Source organism: Lontra canadensis, unplaced genomic scaffold (assembly GCF_010015895.1).
Source record: "Lontra canadensis isolate GAN:19392208 unplaced genomic scaffold, GSC_riverotter_1.0 scaffold10, whole genome shotgun sequence".
Taxonomy (NCBI): domain Eukaryota; kingdom Metazoa; phylum Chordata; class Mammalia; order Carnivora; family Mustelidae; genus Lontra; species Lontra canadensis.
The window spans coordinates 12,481,616-12,505,252 of NW_022631004.1; the positions used below are offsets into that span (position 1 = coordinate 12,481,616).

General features: G+C 40.1%; 1 protein-coding gene across 1 annotated transcript in view; it reads left to right on the plus strand.

Moving 5' to 3' along the window:
- The window catches only part of FREM3 (FRAS1 related extracellular matrix 3), an 83,685-nt gene that overhangs the window by 48,479 nt on the left and 11,569 nt on the right, over nt 1–23,637 (plus strand). The window contains exons 3-6 of the mRNA XM_032855615.1: nt 2,928–3,074; nt 6,362–6,592; nt 9,230–9,355; nt 19,596–19,847. Coding sequence (XP_032711506.1) covers nt 2,928–3,074; nt 6,362–6,592; nt 9,230–9,355; nt 19,596–19,847 — 756 coding nt within the window. The remainder of the gene's footprint in view (nt 1–2,927; nt 3,075–6,361; nt 6,593–9,229; nt 9,356–19,595; nt 19,848–23,637) is intronic.

Below are 23,637 nucleotides of genomic sequence, written 5' to 3' on the forward strand. Positions count from 1 at the left end.
GCATTGATCTGGGAGCATTGATCATAGGAGTGGCAGCTTGGAGTCAAAAATAGAACACAGAGTATGAATACCCTACTTTTGCATCAACATGGATGGGACTGGAGGAGATTATGCTGAGTGAAATAAGTCAAGCAGAGAAAGTCAATTATCATATGGTTTCACTTACTTGTGGAGCATAAGGAATAACATGGAGGACATTAGGAGAAGGAAAGGATAAGTGAATTGGGGGAAATCGGAAGGGGAGATGAACCATAAGAGACGGGGGACTCTGAGAAACAGATTGAGGGTTTTGGAAGGCAGGGGGTTGGGGGTTGGGTGAGCCTGGTGGTGGGTATTAAGGAGGACATGTATTGCATGGAGCACTGGGTGTGGTGTATAGACAGTGAATTTTAGAACACTGCATCAAAAACTAATGATGTATTTTATGGTAACTCACATAACACAATTTAAAAAAAAATGGAACACAAAAATAGAAGTCTGCAGTCCAGAAAAGACAGGACCTTGCCACCACCCTGCATGAACCTGGTCAAGTCACTTCACTGTCCTGAAACTGTTTGCCTAGATATACAATGAGACTAATTACTTACCCTACTCTGTAGTGTCATTGTCAGAATAAAATAGAGATTACATCAGAGAACTTTGAAAAAGAACAAGTAAACATAAACTGTTATTTTGACTCATGATTTCAAAATCCAAAAAAACTGTATACTGGAAGAATTAAAGTGGTTATAAACTAGAAATAAGAGCAATATCATATTTTTTAACAACACGAAAGGATTTCTGGTATATTCATCTTATATTTTTTCTGTATTTATCAGAACAATAATATCAACAGTGTTACCTCTAAAGCAAGAATACAGATGGAGAGTAAACACATGAAATCCAGCAGTGCATTTACTCTGCAGTCATACCTCAATGAGTTCCTGGGACGCCAAACAAGCATGATTTGTGATATAGCCAAATTATAATTTGAGCTGTCTGTCCTTTTACTTTGCAGTTATGTTGTTGGTAGGCACAGGGTACTTTCCCTCCTCCTACAGTGGAAACCGGGGCAGGTCACATAACCTTTCTAATCACTCACAGATAAAAACATCTTACCGTCAAATTAAATCAAAAGCTGTGTCAATCTGGTCATTAGAATTCACAGCCCCAAGCAATAATTAAATTTCAGAACTTGTTCTGTGTTAAGCCTTCTCTGCAGCTATTAGCCAGAACCTGTGCCAGTGGAGAAGGTCAGACGCCAGCTTCCGCTTTCTCCATGACGGTGCTTCCCCTGGCTTCCTAGCAAGCTTTGTATCCTTGGGTTGGCCCCAGAGAGAGGAGATGGGGGAAAGAGTACAGTCTGGTAAAGGAAGTATTGTTATCATTTCATGTTAGGGCCCCTGGATGGCAACTATTTAACAGTGATTTTTTTTTAAGATTTTATTTATTTATTTGACAGAAAGAGACAGTGGGAGAGAGAGAAGCAGGGCTCCCACTGAGCAGGGAGCCAGATGCGGGGCTGGATCCCAGGATGTTGGGATCGTGATCCGATGAGCCCAGGCACCCCAACAGTGTTTTCATGAGTTCCTTAAAGATCCCTGACTCTGGAATCTGCAGTTCCTCATCTTTTATATTTCTGCAGTTGATGATAGAAATCTGGTGGTCAGCTTCCAGCGTCCTTCCACTGAGATCCCACTGCCTCCTCAACAGGGTCTGTTGGACAGATGGCCCATCCCTAGCCCACATGCATGCTTTCTTTGTCCCAGTCTTTGTGGATACTTAACTACTTCCCAAATCTAGGTCCCGCCACTCTCCCTACACTGCCAAGGCCACGTAAGCTTTTTTGAAAATGCATTAGTCACATGGACCTACAGTTACAGAAGGGCTTGTCAACTCTCCACAAGGTTCGTGAAGCCCACACCCTCTAGTCTGGGTGTGAACACTGTAGCCTTACTCCATGCCCACACCTACCTTGGGCGGTGGTAGAGATTGCCACCAGCTTTTTCTAAAGTACTCTCTTCACAAATCTACCTTTCTTGTCTCTATGTTGCCCTTTTGTAATATGCTTGATCTGACTTAGGGGTTCAGTAGTTGTAGCTCTGGTTAGTAAAGCTTTCTGTTGTAAATTTTGCATATGGTAGTCTACCCACACTCACTTAGTCATCTGGTATCTATTACACTGGTGCATCAGTTGAAACTGAGTCACAGAGAATCCTCTTTCAACATCCTTTTACAAGTGGTTATTTGTCATGCCTGATCACCAGTTGAGGTAACCTATTCTTTCTTCCTATCCACACACACTGCACAGCCCCAGTACAGGGCTAGACTGTCATCGAAAAGGTCTGTGACCTAGTGCGGACAGGAGCAAATCAGATAGAGTCTTATATCCTTGTCTCTTGTTCTCCACTTGGACAGTTTTTAAACATTAAGAATCTGAGTTCCAGACACCATAGCAGATCCTCACAGTGGTAAAATAAGGAAATATAATGGGAGCACGGTCTTTAAGGAACTTGTAGCTTGTTGGCAGAGCAAATGGATATGCGAACAATACAAAGGACTAAATCACAGGGCGGAGGAAGGAAATGAGGGAAAGAGGCAGGGAGAGAGGAGGCAAACAGAGCAACCAGTGAACAAAGGATAGAAGTGTTGAATATGAGTGGAATTTTTAACTATCAAGGTTTGGCTTTTTGGAACTCTAGTGCATAAGGCCTTTTAGGAAAAGACCCAGATGAATAATCCCATATTAAGCAGGGAGAATAGGGCTGTAGATAGTGCTCATGACACTCTAGAAAAGCAAAGCACTTCTCCCTCTATTTAAAAAAAAAAAAAAAAGCATAAATTTTAAAACCCTTGGCTTTAAGAGCAAAATGAAAACCCTACATTAGATGATTTTTCCATCTAATTCAATTTTCATCCAATGTCTCCTTTACCCCTATCAATTGCAGAAGGAAATAAACTAACACACCAACCTTTCCATCTGAACTGGGCTTGGATTTCTTTGGAGAAAGAGTACTACATTGTGGATGAAGACTCCACGTTTTTCGAAGTGACCCTCACACGCAGAGGGTATCTTGAAGAAACATCCTTTATCAGTAAGTAAATTTAGATTTGTTGTGGGCAATAGGTAATGGAATCTAAGCTTAAAAATGATTATGAGAGAGTTCCTTGGAAGAGAATCGACGACAGGTGTGGGGGAACCTCTAAAAAAATTGTGTGAATTTATGCCATAGTTTTTACTCCACATTAGTTACAGGATTAAATACACACTCCAACTTTTCATCCTCCTCCTCCTCTTCCTGTTTGCCTCCTTCTGGAAGGTCACAGTCTTTCTGTTTCAACCCAAACGATACCAGGAAAAATGCAACATTTCATAGCCATATACCACAATCCCCAAGTTATTCAGTTTCTTTTAAAATTGCTTTTATGCCTACAATATATGATTATGCTTCTTTCTAGCTATTTCCTTTGAAAAATTATTTGTGAATACGTGATATATTATTATGTTTTGTTGTATCTATTTCCTTCAATTATACATATCTGTTTTTACCCTGCTATTAGGTTCTAAATTCTTCTAAAACATTTACAGGATCAAATTTTTCTATGTGCTACAAAGACCTATGTCTCCTTGGGGTAAACAGATATAAATGACTATGAAATACCTGTCATCGTCATCATTAATAATTAGTGATAATGGTTCTAATAATGCATTAGATTTTTTTTAAATGCATTTTATTTTTTTTTAGATTTTTTAAATTTATTTATTGGACAGACAGAGATTACAAGTAGGCAGAGAGGTAGTCAGAGAGAGGAGGAAGCAGGCTCCCTGCTGAGCAGAGAGCCCGATGTGGGGCTCAATCCCAGGACCCTGGGATCATGACCTAAGCCGAAGGCAGAGGCTTTAACCCACTGAGCCACCCAGGGGCCCCAATGCATTAGATTTTTATGACATCTTTAGCTGCCACCACTTCCAGAGATCATTTTGTCTTTATTTTCATAACCTACTGAGAAGACAGATAGGAGTGTGTTATCTTCATTTTACAAATGAGCATTCTGAGCTTCCCAGGCATTTGGAATCTAATCAGAGACCTGCCAACATATCAAAGCTGTTGGAGAGAAACCAGAAGGAGGTGGCTGAGAACAGGCGATCAAGAAAAGGCAAGCTTTTCCCCAGTCACCTCTTCAGGCCTGAGGCTCTGGGATAGAACTGTTTGCCTAAAAGAGGTCAGCAAAAGAGCACTCTGATTTCTAGGTGGCCCCTAGCCTCAGTCTACACTGCAGGTCACTTTGTCAACTCATAGTGGAATTTGCCAGAATAACTTGAACTGAAATATACTTCCTTTCTCCTGTAGGGTTCTATCTTTATAATTTTTTACCTCAGGGATTTTCCAGCAGCACAAGATTTGGGTTACTATATCAAGGACTATTTTCATATCCTATTCAAGAAAAAACTCATCTATCTGTCTAGGACCATTTGGATAGCAGTAGAGTCAACTCCTGAGAGAGGTGTCCCCAGCTTCCCTACCTGAACCAGCCCCTCCACAGGTGCTATCCCCAGGCCCTGCTTTATTCTTCATAGCGCTGAGCATCCCTGGCAGGCATCATGTGTCCATCTGTCTACTGTCTATCTCCCTCAGTAGATTTCCAGCTCCACTATGGCAGACGCTACAATCTGGGTTATGCCGAACTCTGGACACAGCACAGGGTATACAGTAGTCACTCAATCTGTGTTGTTAAGTGAGCTACATATAATCCACTCTTCTGTCCTACAACACACTACTTAATAAACCACATCAACACCACACTAGAGAACCTTACTCAGTGCTCCAAGAAGCCCTCCTAGTCCCCTCACCCCAGCCCATGCTGGGTTATTTGTGGATTAAATATGATGAGTGTAAATCAATCTAGCATAGTCGCTGGCCTACATTAAATACTCAGTAAATGTTAACTATCATTATTGTACCATGGCACTCACCAAATAGAGTTGAAATCATTTGTTTCTTACTCTTAGGGGTAGTAGTGGCTCTGCCGGATTCAGCTTTGCCTCCTCAGCACCTCACACTGAGCTGATGTTCACCAAATATTAATCGTCACAGGCCTACTCTGTTTACACAGCGGTCCCAGGACCTACACTGAGGCTATGGCTAAGGACACCACTCCCTCCTCCTCATCTTCTCTGAGTCCGACACAGGGCCACAGGAGGCACTTCCTCAATATCGAACATTTATTCTCAGCTACCAAACGAGTACTGATGCAAGCCTTCTTCAAACAGTTTTAAGAAGTCAACGTGAGCTCTCTTATCTTGGAAATTATTTTCACACTTTATAGGTTTGGGTGTCTTTTCAAGATAGCAGGTTCTGAGAGTGAGTAGAGGGAAGGACAAAAGGAGCTATGCACCTCATTTTATATAAAGCTTTTCACAGTAGCTGGTACCAGGCCAGGGTGGGTAGTAATATTTGATTTCACACATTCGAACAATGGCAGAGTCTTCCTCTTATAATGAGACCCAAAGTGATGAGGTACAGGTATTCTTGCTTCACTAGACATTCATTCAGATGTTAAAATCACAACCAAACAATCTAGAATACTGTGGAACTTTTTGTGGTTGAGGGGAGCCTCTCTTCAGTCTGGAGGGGGTAGTACCTTTCACCTTGTGTCTCACTTTGAGTACTTTCAACACTATGTTACTATGTTCCGTTTCTTTAGTGAGTCATTAATTCCTATTTCCTAACAGACCTCAAAACTGTCCCCCGCTCCATTTTTACCAACAGCATCCTACGTGTCTGCAAATCGCTGTCAATCCTCTTACAATTATAAATTACTAAACACAGGAGGATTCAAGCCACCATGAGTAAAGATCCACATGAGAAAAAAAAATAATTGTTAATTAAAACTATTAAAATTACTAGATACAAAATAATCACCCCCAAAAATGTTTATGGAATACTAATTCCATACCAAGAACTGTTGTGATCACCAGGAGTGCATCAGTGAACAAAACAGCTGAAGATCTCCACCTCCATACAGTGCCCATTCTAGTGGCTTCTCTGGAAGCTGGAATGGTTTCATCCCATCTCTGAATCTTGAGCACCTGACAGAATTTGGCATATCAGATGCCCTCGGTAAATATTTATAAAATAAATTAGTCAATGACTGTTTTCTGTTCTCTCTTGTCTCTCCTCCTTTCCTGCTTCCCTCTCGCTTCCCTCCACTTTTGCTTATCTACACTCTTAGCCAAAAAGTATAGTTTAGAAATGTCTTTTGGGAACATTAAAAGAAGTACCTTCCATGTTACCTGTTTTTCATCGGCAAAAGAATCCATTTTGAAAGAATATTTCTTCAGTCACTTGGCTTTACATTCATAATTTCCCACTTTTTTTAGGCATTGTAACCAAAGATGAAACTGCAAAAAAAGATAAAGATTTTAAAGGAAAGTCTCAGAAACAGGTCCATTTCAATCCTGGACAAACTACTGCCACATGGAGGGTGAGAATTATATCTGACAATGAATACGAGGCTTCAGAGACCTTCCAGATCGTTCTGTTGAACCCTGTCATGGCTGCACTGGAGTTTCCAGAAATAGCAACTGTTGAAATTGTCGACCCTGGGGATGGTATGTGGTTCCTGCTGATATGATTTATTAACCAGTACATGTTCCTGCATCCGTTTCAGGCATTCATACCTCCCTGAGGCCCCATAAGCCACGGAACATGTTCATACCATTTAGGTTTTAAAGTTAAGCGATCACTTTAAGGCAGTAATTTTTCTTTTGCTCTTAGGATTTTTGAAAAGGAATCTAGGAGATTGAAATAGACGTGACTTTATAAGCATTCCTTTAAAACATGCACAAGCCTTCATAGTTTGCTCTCTACACACACAGTATGGTGCCGCTTTGCCCCCAGATCCTCAAGACTCCTTCCAGGCCACTATCTTCCCACCATTTTCAGGGAGCACCTCATAGATCAGGGAGGGACTTTAGATATTCCTTGTCCTAGATGTGGCTGCTGGGCACCAGTCAACTCGTTGGCTTTACCACAGGTTCCACAAAGTTCTGCTAGAGTTGTGCGTCATATTCTTGAATTCACAGACACATTTGATTCATTTATTCATTCATTGGTACAGCAAATATCTCCCAAGATAAATTTAAAAAGGAAAAAAGTTTTAACTAGTAATTGTGTCGTTGGCTGCCCCTTTTCCTGAAAGGAGAAGAAAACTACCTTAAGGAAGGTTTTAGTATTCATCTTTGAATTTTAATTAGACACATTGATTGTCATAATAGTTGAAAGAATTCAGGCATCCCCTAGAATTACATGACTTACTACCAGAGCATAAGGCTTAGTTAAATTCGCAAGAATGCATGGAGAGTCTTCTGTCTTCGTATGTTCCAAATGCATTACAGAGAACAATAGTATAATAGAATTTCTACAACAGGATCACAAAGCTTTCCATGGACCAAATAAATCTAGAAACTGTTTCAAATATCTTCCTTCCTTCCTAAACATCATAATTTATACTAGCATATTAAACTTTCTAAGAAATTCTCCTACAAAGAAAGCTGTTTAACTTTGTTTAATCAGTTTTCCCAAACTAGACCATAGGCTTTTTAAAAATTTATTGTCCCCAAGGAGTATCCTATAGTTTCTTATAGTCTCTTAGAGTCTCTTATAGCTTTCTCTAAATACAATTTGGGAAATAACCGTTCTATACACTCTGGGTTTTGGCAGACAAAAGTAGAAAATGTTGCCCCATTATCCAATGAACAAGGTATTTTATCAGTTTTGTTGATAACAACACTTAGACACATGAATCAATTAGGAAAGCCCAACGTTAGGATCCACAACTAAAGCAGTCAAGAGTTCAGAGGTAAGAAAGTGGGGAGATCAGCATAGTCCTAAGCAATTAAGCTTCCTGGAGGAGGGAGGATTTGAGCTGAGTCTTAAAGAATGAATGGAATTTGGATTCATAGATGAAAGAGAGCAGGCTTTTCAAAATGGGAAAATAGAGAACATGTCTGAACATCTCAGTTCATTAATGTATTTTTCCAGTTTTTTAACATGATACTAATAACATTAACTTACTTTTAGCTTCTTCCATGAAGCCAGCCTTTTGAATCAAAAGATGTCAAGACAGTAGACTACTATAGATGGCTAAAATGGCAGAAAGAAAATTATCACTGGTCTTTTCCTCTGTAAATCAATGCCACTATTTTCTAGAGGTAGATACCAGTATCTCTTGAAACTAATTTAGGCAGCAAAATAAAGAAGAAAAAAATTAACCCATGATAACTAGACAATTCAACATCGAATTCTGGATTATAACTTAGTAATAGCTCCAAAAGAAGAAACGATGTCTATTACAATATTTTTCCTTCTTGCTCCCAAGGGGAAGAATCTATGTGTATATATATGTTATGAAGGAAAGAACTGAAGAAGTTAAATGTGGTTTGATTTATTTATTTATATTTAATTGCACAATGTATGCTTAATGAATAGCCTTGGCAAATGTTGAAAAACCCAAGGGAATATACCACACATAATTCCATCAACAAGAGATAACCAATATTCATATTCATATTTCAATGAATGTTCTGATGATGTGTATACATGCAGGAATATACACACGTGTGTGTACATACAGATGCACACACAGAGCTCGGTAGATCCCAATGGGAATGTTATTTTAAAGATTAAAGGTAGGAATATGATAACTATACCAGAACTAAAATAAAAAGCTTAATAAGAAAATTAAGAGAAAACCAGTAACTTATTTTTCTCAAAGTATTAATTTCCACACAATATCAGTACAATAAGTGTTGAATAAAATGTTTGTTGAATAAAGCAGGAAAAAAATGTTTTCTGCATTAATTAATTAGATTACCTGACAGTTGAAAGCATCAAAAAATAATATATATGCAGTAAAAGTAAAGCAAGGGTAGAAATGTGTTGTCTCTAGAAGACCTAAAATTTGATTTAAAAAAAAAAAAGACATAATTGTTGCAAGATTTTCCCTTCCATTTTAGTGCTAGCTTTCCTTTTAAACCTTTCAAAAGCCTCCCAAACCCAATTCCACTGCTTCTCTAGCTCCACTTAATATGAAACATTTTCTATCCCAACTACATCTCATATAGTTAATCATGTTTGAAAAATGTAGGGGCCAAAGACTATGTACATTTCTACTCAGTTTAAAATATCACCAGTTATCACCAGTCCACTTGAAGTCTTGCTGAAGTATCTTCTACCATCTTTTCTAGAATCAACGGTTTATATTCCAGAGGCAGAATACAAAATAGAGGAGCATGTTGGAGAGCTTTTGATTCCAGTAAGACGGTCTGGGGATGCTAGCCAAGAACTAACGGTCATTTGCTCTACACGTGAAGGTAGGAGGCTTTGCAGGGTGCTGACATCCAGGAATAAGATTCTTAGGCAGAACTGTGGGGCTGTGGGGAGTAGCTGGGTGGTAAGCCAAGTGTGTGGAGGACCGAAGCCTGGATCAGCCCAAGACCCTACCCTGCTGCCTGACAACCTTGCAACCATATGCAGGTGCCCTAATTCGGCCGTAGCTGGTCTCTTGAACCAAGGGTAAAATTTCACTGGAAACTGGGACAAAAACTTATGTTGTAACTACCTCATAAAGTTGTTGGAGGGTCAAATGAGACATTTTATGTGAAAATAGTTTATATATGCTGGTAGAAAATATAAATAAGGGGCCCTTATTTTTAATAGCCTGCATTGCACCTAAGAAACAAGGTAAAATAGTCTGTATGTGCTACTCAGTCTCTTCTTCTCCTCCCTCTCCACCCCCAACAATGAAAAATGCCCCCTAATCATGGGCCCAGGTGTCCCTATACCTACAAACAATGTCCCATTCTTTCTGACCTCTCCATTTCTATGCAGTCAAAATTTAGCTGTCCTCTGTCCAGTCTGTCAAGGTTGTGTTTTTTTCACTCATTAGAACTAAGTAATAGACAAAAACGATAGACCTATAAGAAGACCACACAAATGAGAAGAATAAACTATAAAAGTAAACTACATTTTTCTACACTCACACCAATATTTCACCTCCGACATCAGAAGTGTGCAGGTTTTTCCCATACCAAGCAATTCTCCAGTTTCTGCACACACCAGCTGGCTGTCCTAAAATTCATTTCGGATGCCATCTACCTGGAGATAACACAGACCCTACAGGGTAAGGGCTCCATCCCACCAGACCACCTATCCCAAGTTTAGTTGTCACTGTGTTTCTGACCTACTGGAGGTTCCCACCACCCTTGTTTGGGTTTGATAATTTTCTAGAATAGCCTGCAAAACTCAGGAAACCATTTACTTACTAGATTACAGATTTGTTGTAAAGGATACAACTCAGGAACCTCCAGATGGAAGAAATGGATAGGCAAGATTATGTAGAAAGGGGCACAGACCTCCCTTGTCTTCTCTGAGTGCGTCCCCTTCCCAGGACCTAGAAGTGTTCAGCAACCTGCAAGCTTTCTGAAGCCCTTTGGTTAGGCTTTTTTTCTGGAGAATTCATTACATAGGCGTGGTTGATTAAATTATTGGCCATTATTGATTAAATCATCCCCCAGCTCCCCTCCCTTCCCTGGGCCTTAGGGGTGGGGCTGAAAATCCTAGCCTTCTAATCACTGGCTGGTTTCCCCAGCAACCAGTGTCCCACCCCCAATGCTATCTAGGAGCCCCCACCACCACTCATCTCATTAGCATGAAAAAAGACCTATCACTTCAAAGATTCTAGGGTTTAAGGAGCTTGTGTGTCAGGAAACAGGGACAGAAACCAAATATATATATTACTTATGTCCCAGGCTAATTTATTCAGAGCTCACCATAGCTATGGGGTCAGCCACCATCACTTGCATTTGGCAGAGACTCAAAGGCAGGCAGAGGAGTGCACAGCTTCATAATGGAAAAAAAGGGAAGGCATCCCTTGATTGGAGGCTGTTGGCTTAAGGAAGCTGGAGGCCTACATGTTTGATTAGAGAAGTATGTTCGTCTTTCTCTGGTTGGTCCTAAATTGGAAGCCAGGGCAAAAATTAGAGAAGCTGGCCGTTTGCAGCCAAATGTCGCAAGAGGTAGTGGTTTCACATCATAGACAGGTGGCTGCAGAGGGTGGGTCAGATTTCTGTTTTTATATATGGCCTGACCACGCTCCATTCATTTGTGCAATCTCTCCAAATCTATGCTCACACTTGCTAAACACCCAACAATCCAGGGCACAGCCCCCACAATTGAGAATCATCTACCCAATCTATTAATAATGCCAAGGTTGAAGAAAGGAATGAGAATAAATTCTCCTCTGCGCTGAGGACAAGGAATTTGGCAGTAAGCAGGTAATTCATTTTGAGATTTTTCAAAGCCAACTACAAGGACAAGATATCTTCAAGATCTTCACGTTTGTTTTTGGCTTTATATCCAGAGATAAACGGCCCTGTTCATTAAACCCTATTCTTTTAACTAAGACTCCCCTCTCCCCTGGCATCAGACACTGCCAGCTACATGTAACTTACGTTTTAACCTGATGTCACCCCGCACAGGAAGTGAAAAGCAAGGAGAAGAAATTACAAGGTGAGGCAGTCCTTGAGGTCTTCTTTGCCAGGTGATCCCTGGGAGGACATGCTTTACTCTCTCTTCCAACTCCAGTCTGGGCTCTAGTTCAAGTCTTAGAATGAATGAGGACCTGGGCATGCGGGGGGAAGGGCTGCAGCTGGGCAGAGACCTGCACTCATCCTCTGCTCTAGGCTTCCAGCTGGGCTTCTTCTGATACCAGTGGCATATTCTCTGCCTACACTCATACTGTCTGGAAGACAAGGGTTCTAGAGTTTCCCAGATGTGAATGGGAGAAATGAAGGGGTAAATAGCCCAACTTGGAAGATCAGTTGCAATTGCTAAACCAGAAAGGACCACCAAGGTCTGCCCATCCCTCTGCTTCTGGAAAGAGCTACCTTCTAGAAAGATCAGCAGAACAAACTAGGAAGTTCAGAAGGTTTGGCAATGAGTCATTTAGAATAAAGGAATGTGTCCATTCCATGTGGGAGAAGCTACACCCAGATCTAGCTTCCCATAGAACTCCTCAGTGGGACCCAACTTCCAATAAGGTCTCTAGGTTCAAGACGGATATTCCCAGAAAACTCTCTACTTAGCTGGGACACACAATTCAGACTGCTCTGTACCTGAGTCTTGACCCACACAAAGGATAGTTCTCATGCTTTCAGTAAAAAATAAAAAAATAAAAATAAGTTTAAAAAGTTTAACAGGGCCAAGGTCTTTCCCTGGAGTACAAAGCCACGGTGTTCATGGTCATACCAATTCTGGCACACCTCTCTGGAATCACAGGAGACAGAGAACTTGTAAATTTTGTATTCACATTTGAGTGCCATTGTGGTATTTATTCTCACCTAATCCCCACAGATACTAAAAAATCTCAGAGGGTAAGAGTTTAATTTGGTTATTTAAAGATTTATTTGTTTTTTAAAGAAAGAGAGAGCATGGGGGGAAGAGGCAGAAGGAGAGGGAGAGAGAGCCTTTTTTTTTCTTATAATTTTTTTTATTTTTTTATGAACATATAATGTATTATTAGCCCCCGGGGTACGGGCCTGTGAATTGCCAGGCTTACACACTTCACAGCACTCACCATAGCACATGCCTTCCCCAATGTCCATAACCACACCACCCTCTCCCTACCCCCCTACCCCTGGCAACCCTTAGTTTGTTTTGTGAGATTAAGAGTTTCTTATGGTTTGTCTCCCTTCTCGATCCCATCTTGTTTCATTTATTCTTTTCCTTGCTCTCCACTTCCTCATATCAGGGAGATCATATGATAGTTGTCTTTCTCCAATTGACTTATTTCGCTCAGCAGAATATCTTCTAGCTCCATTCATGTCGTCACAAATGGCAAGATTTCATTTCTTTTGATGGCTGCCTAGTATTCCATTGTGTATATATATATATATATATATATATATATATATATATATATATATATTACATCTTCTTTATCCATTCATCTGTTGATGGACATCTAGGTTCTTTCCATAGTTTGGCTATTGTGGACACTGCTGCTATAAACATTCGGGTGCACATGCCCCTTCAGATCACTACGTTAGTATCTTTAGGGTAAATACCCAGCAGTGCAATTGCTGGGTCATAGCGTAGCTCTATTTTCAACTTTTTGAGGAAACTCCATGCTGTTTTCCAGAGTGGTTGCACCAGCTTGCATTCCCACCAACAGTGTAGGAGGGTTCCCCTTTCTCCACATCCTTGCCAGCATCTGTCATTTCCTGACTTGTTTATTTTAGCCATTCTGACTGGTGTGAGGTGATACCTCATTATGGTTTTGATTTGTATTTCCCTGATGCCAAGTGACATGGAACACTTTTTCATGTGTCTATTGGCCATCTGGATATCTTCTTTGCAGAAATGTCTGTTCATGTCCTCTGCCCATTTCTTGATTGGATTATTTATTCTTTGGGTGTTGAGTTTGATAAGCTCTTTATAGATTTTGGATACTAGCCCTTTATCTGATATGTTATTTGCAAATATCTTCTCCCATTCTGTCAGTTGCCTTTTGGTTTTGTTAACTGTTTCCTTTGCTGTGCAAAAGCTTTTGATCTTGATGAAGTCCCAATAGTTCATTTTTGCCCTTACTTCCCTTGCCTTTGGCGATATTCCTAGGAAGAAGTTGCTGCAGCTGAGGTCGAAGAGGTTGCTGCCTGTGTTCTCCTCAAGGATTTTGATGGATTCCTTGGGAAAGAGAGTCTTAAGCAGACTCCTCACTGAGTGCAGAGCCCAGTCTGGGGCTTGATCTTCACAACCCCAAGATCATGATCTGAGCTGAAACCAGGAGCCTTACGCTTAACCAACTGTACCACACAGGCACCCCTTAACTTGGTTATTTAAACTTTTATGGAATTTTTATTAAAAGTTAATCTTCATCAATTCTTATTTTCATGAGTAAATTAAGCATAAACCCTATGAACAGTTGAATGGGAAGCAAATGCATGCTTTTTAACTTAGTAGTAATTTAGAAATACCAAATGCATGTGACACCTACTCCTAGATAAAGGGAGTGACTCATTTTATGTTGTGCTTTGATGGGAATGTCAAGGTCCCACCATAAAGTTTCAGTCTACTATGGAATTGCCCATCCTTGCTACCTGTCTGTAAGGTCCATCATCAGTATTCTGGGCAATGATATAAGAGCATTGTATTTAAAAAAAAAAAAATTATTTGGGAGAAGTAGAGCTGGAGGGATTAACTCCCTCCATGATGGAGAACTATAACTCTCTAGTGAAATGTTCTAAGCTCAAGGATACCTTGGGAATAATGTGTGCAAATCAGTTCTTGGCCCTGCTTTATTCTTAAGATAGATGTCATTTATCTTTTTTTTTTTTTCCTCAATAGTCACTTCCTTGTTAGGCAACTGCTCTTATTGGGAAAAAGAAACAGCCAATGAAGAGCAAACCACAGAACCTAAAACCAACAATCCAGGAATAGTGACGAATCATCCCGCGGTCTTGGTCAGCCCCAAGTCAAATAGTTTGAGGTTTTTAAATGATCGACTTTATCCATTTGCAAAGGACTGTGTGGTGAACCACAGGCCATGGTCCAGCCCACTTCTCTGATTGGGCTGTTTCTCTGGGTCATGTTAAGGAGGAGGTAGAAAGCACATGATTCTGAGCAGGTTCCAAGCACATCCAAACAGAACACTTTCTCCTTTTTTTTTTTTTTTCCCTTGGGGGGGAAAAAAAAAAAAAACCTCTGTGTCTATTTATTTGGTTATAAGAGTGTTCATAGGTTATAGAAGCTACACCTTGGATCAACTAGAAGGTTCTTGACTGGAGGCTTGCTGAGGGCAAACTCCTTCAGTTTTTATTTCAACCTCAGTCTTGCAGTTCTAGATTGACAGTTATTTTCTCCCAGCATTTTGAACTGTCAGTGTCTTCTGGCTTCCACTGTTGTTGTTAAAAATGCTGCCCATGGTTTAAAGTCATCTTTGCAGTGATCTGTCTTTTCTATGCGTTTAAGATCTTCTCACATTTATTTGACTGAGTCTGTGAAAGATCTGAGGGCTTTACGTGAGGAGGCTTTCCTCCAAGGAGGATTTGTGTTGCTTCCTCCGGGATTTAAGAGCAGTGCTGACCCAGAAACACTCCTGCTCCCCTCCATCCCCAGGCTTTACTGCAGTTTCGGATTCTGGGAGCCGATGCAGCCTCAGGCCAGGACGCAGCGCCCCCTGCAGGGCTGATGCTGTACTTGCTCTCACGACCACACCGCGTCTACGTGGAATTCCCTTCTCTAGCTTTATGACATTTGGGGTTTAGGGGTTTTAGAATATTGTTTTTGTTTTATTCTGGCCCTTGGTGATTTTCTTTGCTCCTATGAGCACAGAAAAGCCAGAATAACATTTCTTCTGCATGTTTTGTGCTGGGAGAGCTTCCCAGAGTACCTAATCAGCCACAGTTCTGGGAACAGTGTCCCAAAGACTCTTCTAGACCGTGCTCCCATGCCGCTCCAACTCAGCGTTCCCCACACTTTCTTTCTCTCCACTTGCTCCCCCAACCTGTCCCAGTCACAGAACCTCCCGGCCATGACATGGACTGTGCCTGGGGCTTCTGACAATGACCTGTCCAACCAGGAGTTAAATGCTGCATTTTTAAAGAAGGTGATTTCCTGTCGTGCTGCCTTATAAAAATCTATACTAAAGGGAATCTGTATGTTTAAAAGAATGTATAATTAAGTAATATAATAACTAAAGATAATGTGGGGAAGTAAAAATGCCCCATCAGGAGATGGATCTTTGACTCACAGATAAGTCTCCAGGGTGTTCTCTGCCTCAATTTTCTCATTGATAAAATGCCCTTGCCACCCCATAAAGTTATCAAATACCATAAAACAGTGATGGTTCCATTGCCCTTTAGTATAGTTCCTTGAGAGGGCTTTCTCTGACTTTAAGTATGATCTATGATCTTTATAAAGCAAATGTACTATGTGGCCACAGAAACTGAGCCATATATGCTCTCTGTAAAGAAACATTTTTTTTTTTAAATAACTTCATCGATTCTCAGACTCCCAGTAACAGAGTCTGAGATGGGCTTGGATCGGGTAAAATCTACGCCATCATCATTAAGGATGCAGTGACATGCTGGATCCTGCTAGAAACTGAGGGTAAGAGTCAGTTGGGTATGTCGTCATCCCAAATCTAGGTTCTAACTTCACACTGATATTTACATGGCAAAAATCGGCAAAGGCTACAAATCAGGGCTTTTTATATTTTGTTTATTTGGAGAGCCAGTTGTTAGACATTACCAGCAACCCTTCTTGCTGGTGGGTGGAGAGAGGGTAGCTCTTAGGTTAGTATGAAATGAATCCTCAGATCTAACCTTAATTTTGGAGCACTAAACAATACTCAGAAGACAGTCCATCCTGCCTCATAATCTACCTTCGCAAGCAACAAGAGACCTATTATATGAGAGCCTTCTCTAATGTTCCCTGCAAAAATGCTATAGAACAATCACTGACTAGTGGCCCTATAAGACTTGAGGCCCAGTTGCTAAAGTGTCTTTTTGAAAACAACCAGGAACACCATTCCTACTCCTTGGACATGTTTCACTATTACATAAGAGATACGTACAGACCCTTGCCAAGGACCAGTTCTTATAGCTCAGTTTATAGTTAATGGTTTCAGAACAGAATTTTCTCTCTGAATTCCTGGGAATTCTTAATTTGCTACCAATAAAACAGTGCTTTTGATTTAAATTGAAATAAATACCAGTAGTCTCTGTTCTTGACTACTACATATAACTGATCATTGGTTTTCCAAAGTAAAATGTCCAGAATCCTAGGAAGACTGGGCCATTTAGATAAACTGAATTTTTTTATTAAATGAGAAGTAAGTTAGACTCTTTTCTATCAATGCTGGTGTTTTAAAAAATTTTGCTGGGTGGGCCTGGGTGGCTCAGTCATTTAAGCAACAGACCCTTGATTTTGGCTCAGCTCATGATCTCAGGGCCCTGGAATCAAGCCCCAGGCTCGGGCTCCACGCTCAGGCAGGAGTCTGCTTGAGGTTCTCTCTCTCTCTCCCTCTGCCCCTGTGCCCACATACACACACACACTCTCTCTCCCTTTCCAAGAATAAATAAATAAATCTTTTTTTTAACTTGCTAAAAAATGCTAAAATGTATTGTTTTACTTTTTGTTTTAGTAGAGTTCCACAGCCAAATGATTTTCAATAAGAATTATATTTCAGTCTTTCACTGAAGCCAAAAAGCTACCTATTTAAATGAATGTCTCTTTCACCAAGTGGATCAATCAGCTGAAATAATTGAACAGAAAAGGGGAAAATCCCACTCACTTTTGTTTTATGAACTATGATAAATCATTATTTGACTGTTCACTAGACAAAATATATTGCAAAAAAGATTTAATAAAGATAGTTGCTATTTAGTAAAGATAACATTAGATACTCACTATGCAAGTTCAGTGTGTATCTGCTTTTGGTATTTATCCTGAGGAGCTAAATGTGAAATTTCTGATAAAGTGGTTTTCTCACATCGGCTGTCATATCAACATTCTGCACACCAGATGACTAGGCGAAAGAAAAAAGTGTATTCTCATGTATCATCCCTTCTAAACTTTGCACTCTTAGAAAAGCATCCCAAAGGTTGTTTGTTATCTAATCAGATTATTGTAAGACTTTATGTCCTTTTTCCCATTTTGTGTGTATATTCTGAAGCATAAAATGTCTCCGCAACAGAGTGCCATCGTGTCCTGTGAGCATCTTGTCTTGGAGCCACTTACCTCTCTGTTTAACTGGGAAGTGTTTTTCTCTAGTCCTTGTTGATGGCCTTGCCTCTGACATCCTAAGGACCAGCCTCTCCTTCCTGACTTGGCTCGGAGAGCTTTTCAATGCATGGATTTCACAGGACTGAAGCAGGAGGGAATGTCATGAAGGAACAAATTTCAAAATTCAAAAAAATTTCAAATTTCAAATTTCATAACACAGGCTGGCACTGGGACTTGGAACTTGGACCCCAGAAACTGCTCATCCCCCCCACCCCCCGCCATAGCTATCCGTGTCTAGCAGTTCCTGCCCTCTGCCTTTGTAAACAAGTTTTCTTCTCATCAGCCCCTCTGACTCTAACCTTTTTTTAAGTTCCCAGAATAACCAAACAGTCCATTTGTTACTACCTGATAATTCTAAAATTTGTTCTATTGAAAAGTCATCCTGAAACATTTTGTGAGTTAGTGCCCCTCACAGCAAAACCTAGAAAGTCAGTTTGGAAAGCATTTTCATTTTTTAACAAGTTGTACGTAGACATGCATGTAGATATCAACTTGTATTTATATTGACTCCCATTAGCGAGAAGACCGTGGACGTTGGTATTAGCCCTCATGTACACACATAACACAGCTACAAGAAAGAGAGACCCTTGCAAGACTAGAGTGTCGGTTCAGAGGTTCACTGCTGTATCCCCACTGAGAAGAGAAGTGTGGTGGGAAATATTTAGGCTTTTCAAAAATTGCTTATTTAATAAATTGAGTTATTTTACAACAGTCTTTGTTCTACCTCAATCTGGTCTGCCTAAGTCATTTAGGTTACTGTGACTACTTTCTACTCTTTCAGCTCTCAATCTGTGTGTTGCTATTTTTTTAATACTGCAAAAAAATGCACTGACTTTAACTCTTAGGTTCAAGGTGGGGATTATAAGATAGTACAGTTACTATGGAAGACAGTACAGAAGTTGCTCAAAAAATTAAAAATAGAACTGCTACATGGTCCAGCAATCCCATTTCTGGTTATATATCCAAAGAAGTTAAAAGCAAAGTTGAAGAAATATTAGCACAGCCTTATTTGTAGCAACATTCATTCACAATAGCCAAGGTGAAGCAACCCAAGTATTCGTGGACAAATGGATGGATAGACAAAACGTGATTTATACACACAATGGACTACTAATCAGCCTTAAAAAAAAAAATCCCATCACATGTTACTATATGGATGAAGCTTGAGGACACTGTGCTCAATGAAAAAGCCAGTCACCAAAAAAAAAAACTTAATTAAAAAAAAAAAAATTTCCACTAACATGAAGTACCTAGAGTTGACAAATTCATGGTGATTGCCAGAAACTGGGAGTGGGGTGGGGAGAAGGAAATGGAAATTTGTTATTATTTAATGAGCATATAGTTTCCATTTTGCAGCTCTGCCACTGCAGGAAGGGTCTGCACCATGACCACCTCATGGTTCTCTGGTCCTCATCTCTCCACACTTCAGTGTTCCCAGCTGTGATGAACAAATTGAGATAAACCAGGCCTAGTATTTTACGATCCTTCAGTTTATTTAGCCCCTAATCCAAACAGACCTTATTCAATACATACCCTATTTAGAGACCACTAACTGTGGATCATGTCAAAATACCAGGGTTGGTTCTAAAAGCCTTCTAATTACAATATTAATATCTGTGACTGTCAGAGATAGTTGTGATTTATAAGTCATACAACATTATGCTCAATGCTATTACCTCAAAAGAGTTTGAAGAACCAGTGGGGAACAGGTTTCCTACTTAATTCCATTTCTTCTCACCTTGTCTGTTCCATCTCATGTTCCTATAGGTTCTGCCACAGGCTCCATTCCTTCCACAGCGTTATCTTTCTCCGACTACATCTCTCGTCCAGAAGGCCACACCAGCATCATCCACTTTGACAAAGCTGAGGTTGAGAAGAGCTGCCGGGTCTTGATCATCGATGACTCCCTCTATGAACAGGAAGAATTCTTTAGCATTTCACTGAGCCTGCCGATGGGAGGGCGACTGGGAGCCCAGTTCCCCACCACCAAGGTGGTTATCCTAGCTGATGGTGGTGATGGTAAGTCCATTTCCTGCTTTCAACTCTTGGAAATAACTGTCTTCTTCTTACACTGTCCTTCAACAGTTGAAAGACAAATCTCACTTAAATTATCTATTAAAGGAATATTTGGTGTTCCTCTTTCTCCAAAAGCTGTGAATGGCTTGTCAAATATGTAGATATCACCAACACCAAAAACAAAATAGCAGTTCAGGGAGATAAAATATCTGTGTATAACTTTACTAGGGAAAAAAAAAAAAAAAGGCCTTAGAAGTGACCTAAGACTTGAAAAGAAGCCAAGAAGAGGACCAAAGTTTAGTATCTGGTTCCCCAAACAAGACTGCCCACAGGGACCCTCATCTTAGTAGCGCAAGGGAGGCGGCGGGGGGGTGGGTTTGCTCACAGCAGGAGGTATGTGAGTCTTCAGATGGTACAAGGGTCCCATGGAGCACCCATGTGTAGGCATCCAGACTTCTCTTCCTACCCCTATGTGCCAGGGAATTTGGTTCCAATTCCTAGGGAGCCCAGCTGAAATTCAGCCAGAGAAGGGGGGGTGTGTTCCTCACACCTCAACGCCAACCCCATGCCCCAGATGTGCTAAGAAGTAACAAGTCCAGTATAATTTTCCTAGGTCTCCATTGTCCTTTTTACCAGAGGGACTTTCAAAAGAGATAATGAAGGTCAAGCCAGAAGCAGATCAGACTAGTTTATTACTATCTCAGGCTTCATCTCTCAAATGTGCCTCCATCAGGATTGGAGTGGCCATGAGGTGCCGTGTTCAGACCTAGACAAGATTAAAATGGCTGCTACCTCAGACCCAAAATTAGGGTGACTGCTTTATGACTACACACAGAGCTTCTGTAAAACCGAGAGCTGAGCTAGGGGACAAACAGAGTCAGAGCTGGAGAGTGCACACACCCTAGCTGGTAGGGTAGACCTGCGCTCCATGTTCTGGGTGACGTGATGCTTTTCTAGCCACCAGAGAATGAAGGAAGATATGAGTGTGATTAAAGGTTTGTTTTTTTTTTTATTTGTTTGGTCTCTTAAGTGGGTTTATTTGTTGATGTTGTGTCCTATGGACAAAATCTCAGAGTTGTACAACAGGCTAATTTGGCTCCATTAAAAGGATAAAAAATCATTATGAACTTAGGTCCATTCCAAAACATATTTTTACAAGTATCAAGGGCTAAGGATAAGTATAGACCCTAAGGTCTAGGATTCCTTCATTTTGTACTTTTCTTTTCAAAAATTTCTCCATTAGAATTAAGAGAATGATTGTTTTTCTTTAAATGTATGAATTTTCACTGTATGGAAATTTAGAATTTGTATTATCTTCTCTTCTAAACCAAAAAGTTATTAAGAAGTGTCTACTAAGAATATCAATATGATTATCCAATTTTTCTGGAAAGAGAAATGTTATTCATAGTCTTAGATGTAAATTATCTCTTATCATCCCAACAGAAGTAAAGGAAAATCTGAGTAAATTTAACTAGTTGAGACTCCTGAAAAATCCAATACCTCAAGTCTATTTGATAAATATGAAGGGCAGTCTGAAAAGAAAGAATGATGATAGGGTGTTATGTGGTTTTTGAAGCTCAAATGAAAGACTAGATTCTTCTTAATATCAGGGTTATGATTATGATTAGGACTAGAGCACCTAATTCTTACTGAGAACTAGGGGAAATTTGCTGGCCTGAGTTCCAGAGACTGAGAAGTTCAGGGCAAAACAAGAAGAAAGAGAGAAGGACTTTTTAGATTATTCTACATACTTTTTTTTCCTCAGTAGCTCTTTCCTTTTCCAACCAATTCTCAGTTTTCTCTAGTGAGAAGGACTTTACATGAAAAGATGGAAATCTATAAAAATAAAGCTTCAAATTCCTTTTCCCTTCACTATGATACCTTTCTCTATTGCCAGAAAGGTGATGTCAGTACAATCTGAGTTTTCTTTGCTGGACCTAGTTATTGTTCCAAGTAAACAAGGAAAATAAAGGGGGGGGGGGGCAGGAGAAAAATGAAATAGAATCAGGAAGTGAAATGCCAAAGTGACAAGAGCTTGCCCTGGGAGCTTAGAGACTTGGATCTTGAACCTGGGCACCACTACCAATCCAGGTGACCCTGGAGCTCTTTGCTCCTCAAGCTCTCTGGGGCTCAAGTTCCCAATTCATGGAAGAAGGAGGTTTAAATGGGTTGTCTCTAGGGACCCTTCCATCTCTAGAATTTGATGGTTCTTGAAGTCATTTTAAGATGAAGGTTTTAGTTAATTAATACTCCTATCCATAAACTGAAGTATCCTGACGAAGATTTGAGTATTTTTTAAATAAAATTTTTCATGGACTTAAAAGCTTGTGTTAAAATTTTACTCCTAAAAATTCAGATAAAGAACAGAACTAATCATTGAACTTGAATGGTCTTGTGATTCAGGCTATCCATTTTGTCTTCTATTTCTCCAAGGCTTCCCCCAAATAAATAAATTCCTATTATTTGACTTGTGATATTTTTTCCTACTTGGGTGCTAGGAGACCTCCAAAAGTAAAGCTGTATAGTTTTCCATGTTTTAACATTTTCTAAGCATAGAATGAGTTACACTTCGATAAGGAAATACATTACAGTCCCATCCACATATTTAGGAAGACATGTTTATTAAAAATCTTCCTGAAAAACTAAAGCAAAATTAAAGAATAAGATTGACTTTCAATGATTCTCTTTTTTCCCAACAAGAAGTATATTTCCTTCAATCTCTTTACCTAACACTTTCTAAGACTTTATCAAAAAACCAGAGTGTGCCCTAAAACTACAAACACCAGAAATGGTCATAAATGATGAGACAAACAAGAAAATTCGCAGGTCTCAGCATGGACTACAACTTTGTTGGTGAGCTCAAAACTGAGTTTACTCTTGGAACTTGGACAGAGCTTCCTGACCCACATGTCAGTGTTTGTATGTACAGTAAGACATGAATGGCTGTCAAGGGGTTGGACATGAAAGTTCATTGGTCAGTGAGGTTGGTGGAATAATGGCCCCCAAATGAATCCATGTCCTAATCCCTAAAATTCATTAGTATGTTACCTTACTTGGAAAGACTGTAGATGGGATTAAATTGAGGATCCTGAGATGGATAGATTAGCCTGAATTATCCAAGTAGGCCCAATATAATCACAAAGGTCCTTATAAGAGAGAGGCAGGAGGATCAGTGAGAGAAAAATGTGATGATGGAGCCACAAATATCAGGGCTTGCTTCATTAATTCTCTGCATATCCTGGTAACCCACTTTAGCTACATTTTTCTCTCTCTTTGACTGTGTCATTTATATTTCATGTAATAAATTTATATCTTTAAGTCATGGTGGCCACCGATACAATAAGTTGACTAATCAAATTCCAGTAGTGAAAGCCAGAAATGCCTGAGATGAATTTTGTTAATGCCACAGCATTATATGAACAACAGAGTCATTATGTGAACAACAAAGTAAGATGAACTAAAGGGGGCTAACCTGTAGGCATAACTGTGCACAAGAACATTGCTAGGTAAATTGGGGAGACCCTGGACCCTGAGGCCTAGACCTACCCTATCCCAAAGATGTTGCCAAAGGCATGTGGTCTTATCACAAGAGAGAATTCAAGGACAGACACAACACAAGGGATGAGCAACACAAGGAGGAATATTTATTTAAGCAAAGTTGCACTCAAGATGTGGGAGCAGGCAAAGGAGAGGGACAGAGATACAGCAGCAGAGAGAGATACACACCCCACGGTTTGGGTTTCTATCTTTTATTGAAACTTGTTAACAAGGTGGGTGGAATATTCATTACTTG